Consider the following 6,787-nt stretch of genomic DNA (forward strand, 5'->3'; position numbering starts at 1 on the left):
TAATCCAGATCACATGAGTAAGAGTGCTGTTGATCTGAATATCAGATCAGAAAACAAGTACATTTATTCATCTTTAAAAATTATTAAGACACATGGTGAAGGATTCAAATAAATCATGTTGATCAGATCTAACCAATAAGAAACGATGATGCGTAATGAATCCCCACCCATAACACACTAGTAACTGCCTAGCAACCACACAGAACACCATAGCAACTGTGTAGCAACACCCTTGAAAGAACCCAGAACACCCTATAAACTATATGTCTGATATGACAGAATGGACTCAAAACCTTCACATTTAAATCGTTCAGACTTTAAAACCACTTCAAACTACTTTCAGACTTTCTCAAGCCAACATGAAAGTTCCTCTACAAGCTTTTTCATCGACTTACATTATAATATCATATTTTCTAGTACTGTACCACTGAAAGAGTTCATTCACCACATTTTCAGTGTTTGCTGTTGATGATGAATAATTATTTATTTCAGTTCTAGAGGTGAAATGAGTGGTGAATTTATAATATCTATAAATCGACACATCTAAATTACAGCAAGTTGTTGCCAAAAATAAAGACTCACTAGGAGTTGAGCTGCTATTCAGAGTTTGCTTGGATTTTCTTCCACTTTTGGTTCTGCAATCTCCTTCTCATTATAATATCTTCACAGAAGAGGAACCGAATACCCTTGTCTGTTCTTTTTCCTACATGAGCAGGAGCTGAACACACTAAACACACACATGAGAAACAGTCGTACTGCACACAAACACCAGACAGAAACAGAGACACCTCATGAGTGAATTTGTTCAACAAACTTTATTCATTTCACGAGTTTACACTTACAAATGATTAGATAGAATAAAAAGTATGTGTATTTGGCATGCTATCTAGGGAAATGTCGGTCAAACCAAGTGTACTCCTCCGTATCTTTGTTAAAAATAATAACCAGGCAAGTGTGAGGAGACAGGGTGGTGGAGGGATGCAGAAACAAACTGTCGAGGAACAAAGGTGAGTCGGCTACGTATTTATAGGCCTCCTCTTATGCTGACTGGGTAGATCATTTGAATATGCTCCTCCTGAACTTTGTTAATAAAACATCTTTCATTCTGTGAGTAATAATCCCCCACTGATCATAATTAAGAGCCTGATGTAAATACAGTAAGAGATTCATAACAGGAGTTTTGGTGATCCAGTGATCCTGTATCACTCTTCTCTCCTCATCTCAGTGACGCACCAGTTCAATAAACGTTATTTCTGGACTAACAAGGAAGATTTGAGCTCTGAAACTTACAGGATGTTTTTATAGTACAATGACTTCTCATATGGCTATAGATAAAGGAACATTTGATTTCTCAATTTATGACCCCTTTAAGAAAATTAGTAGCAATCATCCAACATTTAATCTAAACTTGATGGTGTCGCTATTTCTTCAGAAAGTTTTCTGAGAAGAAGAAAATCAAACAATGAACAATCCTCTGTGAGTTTTTGCTGTTTTAAATCTTGTTTCAGATGGTCTCCAAACTCAGCAGTATTTTATTGTAATATTGTAGGCATCTCTATTTCCTCTGGGTGCTGCGAGTCCTTCCTCCCTGCAAAATAAAAGCATGGACTGACCTCTCGTATGTGTTTTTACCATGATTGATCCAGATCAGATGAGTGTGAATCATCAGATTGTGTGAAGCTCAAACTCACCAGCTCTTCTTGCACAGATGATCTGAAGAAGAATCACAGTAGGAGCAGCAAACACTGCCATCTCAACAATCATCACAATCAATGCAGGAAACATGTGTGGAAGAAGAAGAAGAAGAGAAACTGGACATGACTGAAGTCAAGGGGATTCAACTATGAACAGTTATTGATGAAGCATTTACAGACTGACTGATAGTTTAATGGTGTAAAGCTGTCAGTAGAAATGAACGTGTCGTACCTCTGAATAATGAGCCAGCAGTCACACTGACTTCAGTTTCTGATGCTGTGTCAGCTGGACCTGTGGATCACGTCTGTTAGTTCACTTCAACACATCATGACACATACAAACATCATCATCATCATCATATATGATGGAGTATATTTACTCTAGTATATGTACTCTTGGCTTTTAAGCTAACTTCCTGTTTGCGTGGAGAAAGTGAATGATTGAGGTCTACAAAATACTCTCTTTCTCAGTAATTGAACCACTGAAATAAGAAAGTCATGAATAAACACCTTGTTGTTCAGTAAATCCAGGTGTTTGTGCAGCTGCTGTCCTCTCAGAGTTTGGAGTATTTAATGACTTCTGATTCTCTGTACAAATGAAAGGATGGATGAATTAAAGCCAGTGTGAACCAGTGAAGTGAGAGACTGATGATGTGTGACAGTGATCATGTGATCATGAACCTTGTGTAGGAGCTGCTGCTGTAGTTTGGCTTGATTTCTTCTCAGAGTTTGAGCTGCTGACTGGAATCAGAAGATGAATGTTCAGATGTTCATCTGTAGGACATTAACATCATATTTTACAGTAGTAATAGTTGTTTCTCACCTGAATACTTGACAGTGTATCTGACTGAGGTCTGGAGTTGATTTCTGAGAGTAAGCTGACATCTCCACTCTCTGTTGTCATCTTCATTCAGGAGTGTTGTAGTCAGAGTGATGATACAGTGATCTGATGAGAATAATATCTGATATCTGGAGTCTGTCTTCAGATCAACACCAGCCTGATTCACCCACAACAGCTGAAGTCGTTCATAATGGACCCAATAATAACAGGAGAATCTAGAATATAAATCCATCTGACAGGAGAGAGTCACAGAGCGACCTGGACTGATCTCAGTCTGTGAGGATGATGATGATGATGATGATGATGATGATGATGATGATGGAGACACTGAAACTGAACACAAGACACAAATCAAGTCAAGTCACCTTTATTTATATAGCTCTTTTTACAATGTAGATTGTGTCAAAGCAGCTTTACATTGATAATTGGTACATAATTTTGGCTGCACAGCAGCTCTTAATAAAGAATAGTGTCAATGCAGGCAGATCAAAGCACTGTTGAATAATTGTCAAGAAAACTGTTGAATATCAAATGTCAAGTCAAATGTCAAGTGTCCCCAACTAAGCAAGCCAAAGGCGACAGCGGCAAGGAACCCAAACTCCATCAGGTGACATCAGGTGGCAAACAAGTGGCAAATAGGTGTTAAAATGGAGAAAAAAACTTTGGGAGAAACCAGGCTTAGTCGGGGGGCCAGTTCTCCTCTGGCGAACAGTGCTTTGTTACGAATCAGGTTGCTATCATAAGTCTGATAGGATCGCAACAATCAAAGTATTTATTTCAGTTCCATCCAGTTGAGGATCGTATTCATCACGCCGGTATGGACAGACTCTTCAATCATCATGTGAGTTTAAAGGAAGAATCTGTCTTTTTTTAATTGATCACATTATCGTAAACTTACCATGAAGAACATGCAGATAAACATCTGCATCAGTTCCTTGTTGTTTGTCATTCACATATTGTCTGCATCTGTATAATCCATAATCTTCTTCTGTGATGTTCTTGATGTTCAGAGAGCAGTCAGACCCCAGACTCAGTCTCTCATGTCTCTCTGTGTCTTTATTCTTTATTCCTCGATCAATCAGTTTAACTACTGAATATCTGAATCTCTCATAGATCCATGTAGTTGAGTTACAGTCAGAAAGATCATTATTACAGGGCAGACGGACATTTTCACCAGAACTGATGAACACATGATCCACTCCACTGGTTCCTGGAACACAGTATATTTGAGTGATCATTATGATATATATATATATTCATAAATGAAGACATAAAACATACCAGTATAAAAAGCAGAATATTTAAAGTATTTTTCCCCATAAACACTATCCACCATAAAATAATGTAAAAAAAACCATCTGTGAAATAAAATAAAATTTCAGTTTTTTAGAATTTTTTTATAGAGAATGAGGAGTTATGTCACAATATTTTCACTCCGTGTTGCATTTTGGAAAGGCGCCACCATATTAGCAGGATAAGCTATACATAACCATGGTTACTTTGACAGCAAGACCGAGGCTGCGTTCCAGTTCATTACTTTATGACCTTTCCTTGCTAACTTCCCTCAGTCTCGTTGACTCAGATGTACGTCATTGCTTACGCTTACGAGTGCCCACTACTGGTGGAAACTTTGCAATGGGCTGAATTGGAATGTCCTAAGCCCTTGATCACTTGGAATCTGCTATGGAGTTGATTTATTATTTAATTTTTTCCCCTTACAAAATTGTGTGACATCACAATCGTGTTGCACTATAGGTTATAGATGCTGCCTGAAGTGTACATATGAAGTAGACTCGCTCCATCTGTCAAAATCAAGGGAGCGAGGGTCCGTCCATATAAATTTCCCTCGTACGCACTTCAAAATGGTGGCAGGGATTCGCCCCGAGGGGAAGTGCTTAGGGAAGTTTGTGAGTGCATGTCTAAAACTGGAGTGGAACGCAGCCCGAGAGAAAGAGCAACGGAGAGAGAGAGCAGATTAATTTAATAAATACATTTTGCGATACAGCACAGTTTTATGGGAAGAAATTGAGAAATAGAAAGTGAAAGGAAAGGGATTATTATGGAATCCCAAGTCTGCCAAAATTAAAAATAAATAAATACATAAATAAATATACAAAGAAACTTAAAAAAAAGCATAAAAATATATATTATATATACAGATAGAAAATGGTGGTTTACCTCAAATATAGCAATCGAGCTCAGAGTAGGTGAGAGTGAAGCATTGAGGCCATAGTGACACCTTGTGGTGTGCCCAAAATACAAAATAAATGTAGCCTACTACTGATACTGGGATGAATGACTTGGATGGGTAATCTGGCCAAAATCTTATATCAGGGGTTAAGTCATATAATATCACCCTAACTGTACTGTGTGACATGGATAGGCTACTCTTTATTCCAGACATGGCTGTAGAACATAGTCTGGTCTGAATTTGTAAAATGTCCTGCACTGGCAAACATGAACAACATCTTCAACAGATCTGATAACAGGGACTCTGAAATGGAAGCGCTTGTTATTTTGCATTTTTAATCATCTGGTAAATGTGGCTGATAAGAGTTTGTGTTTGATTGAGATTCGGGCACCGTCAAAACACGGAAAGGAAGCAGTGCACATATAGGCTACAGTGAAGTCGACGCAAGCATATTGATCAGTGCATCAAGTCCACAAATTCACTTCACATTCATATTTCCTAAACATAATGATGCGTCAGTTACAGTAGAAAATTTTGTCGCATCGCGTCTCCAGTCGTGGGGATATTCTAAAACGCTTAAAGTGAAAAATGCTTAACGCCCTTTATGATCTCAACGTTTTTTAAATGATGAAAGAATGGAGTTGTCAAACGAAATAGTCCTCTCTATAGTCTTAATCCAATTCTGCAGTCTGATATCATCAGGGTTGGTGGACTTCTTGATAAAGCATTGATTCCCGAAGACTCTAATCACCCAATCATATTGGCTAAAGACTTACAGATCTCTAACTAGATACTGCAACAAATTAATGAAGAAGTAGGACATAGTGGATGGAACTTCATGTTGGCAACACTTTGACAGTGATATTGGATCCCTGGAGTGAGTGCAGCTATAAGAAGAATTCTATCAAAATGTGTTGTATGCAGAACTGATTCACATCACAAATTTTCATTTTTGGGTGAACTAACCCTTTAAAAAGTTAAAGAAAATACAGAAGATTTTAAGTAAAATTCCGATTATAAACTGTATTTTATTACCAGAAAATTACTGTATTTTTATGAGACCCTTCTTTTCTGTTATTTTATGGAATATTTATGGCACCCCAGCTGCCGGCAAATTACTTTTCTTTTTTTTACAGTGCATTCTAATTCCACTAAATGTCTTTAGAGAAAATCCAGATTTCTTTACCTGTGAGAAGTGAAGAGAGAATGATCAGTCCCAGCAGACACAGATCACACTTATCAGCCATTTTCTGTTTCAGTCAGTCTTTCTCTTCATTATATAGTTCCTTTAGACAGGAAGGGCGGGTAGTGTCTAAAAAAGAACTTCCTCTGATCTGACAGATGACATCATGCTAGAATTGATATTTATTGACACCATACCACAGTTGTTACGTGTACGCGTAATAGAGAGAGCACAGACACGGACTTCAACACAGAACAGAGTTTAATCACCAAAGTAACACTACAACACACCATAGGATAAGCAATATAACCGACAAAGGAGTGCAGAGAGTGAGTCCATTATAAGGGTGAGAATAATGAGGTGATCCAGGTGAGGGGAATCCATGCTGATGGTGAGCTGACAGGGAAGTACGTGCAGGTGTGAGACGGGGAGGATGATGAAGTCCGGGACAAAGGGGATCTGTGACATTAACTCCCCCTCCTGGTAGGCGCGGCCTCGCGCCGTAGATGGAACAACTGGGGAGGGGGGGTGGGGACCCTGGAGACCTAACCTTGAGGGAGGGGAGTGCAGGCAGATGCGGAGGTCTCCAGGGTGGATCCGGAGCATTGGGCAGCCATGGCGGATCAGAGGCCGTGGGCAGCCATGGCGGGTCTGGAGCCTCGGAAGGCCATGGCCACACCGAAATCTAGCTCATGAGTTCCCCACCCATGGGTACATGGCCCCCTTCAAAATTTTCCTCGGGGATTCCTTGGTGGCAGGAAAGGATTCGTGGGCTGGCTCGTGTTGAAGGGTTGGAGGGGGCTTAAAGGCCGGAGAGGGCTCGTTGAGAGCCGGAGAGGCGGGCTCGACGGCTGCTGGAGCGGACTCGTCGGCTGCTG

At 39.7% G+C, this 6,787-nt stretch overlaps 1 protein-coding gene across 1 annotated transcript; it reads right to left on the reverse strand.

Moving 5' to 3' along the window:
* Window positions 1–2,367: 2,367 nt before the first annotated feature.
* On the reverse strand, window positions 2,368–6,526 carry LOC137002794 (uncharacterized). The gene is made up of 4 exons (XM_067362685.1): window positions 6,460–6,526; window positions 3,434–3,745; window positions 2,518–2,862; window positions 2,368–2,435 (listed from the first exon to the last, which is right to left on the reverse strand). The coding sequence occupies exons 1-4, from the start codon at window positions 6,524–6,526 to the stop codon at window positions 2,368–2,370; spliced, it is 792 nt and encodes a 263-aa protein (XP_067218786.1).
* Window positions 6,527–6,787: the final 261 nt, after the last annotated feature.

Source organism: Chanodichthys erythropterus, chromosome 3 (assembly GCF_024489055.1).
Source record: "Chanodichthys erythropterus isolate Z2021 chromosome 3, ASM2448905v1, whole genome shotgun sequence".
NCBI classification, from domain to species: domain Eukaryota; kingdom Metazoa; phylum Chordata; class Actinopteri; order Cypriniformes; family Xenocyprididae; genus Chanodichthys; species Chanodichthys erythropterus.

Bases quoted from the DNA above. Each gene is read 5' to 3' on its own strand.
- LOC137002794 (XM_067362685.1), bottom strand. From the start codon at position 6,526: ATGGCTGCCCAATGCTCCGGATCCACCCTGGAGACCTCCGCATCTGCC. The intron at 2,863-3,433 runs GTAAGTTTACGA...GTTCAGTTTCAG, and splicing joins TTATCTGCATGTTCTTCATG to TGTCTCCATCATCATCATCA. The intron at 2,436-2,517 runs GTGAGAAACAAC...TTCTGATTCCAG, and splicing joins ATACACTGTCAAGTATTCAG to TCAGCAGCTCAAACTCTGAG.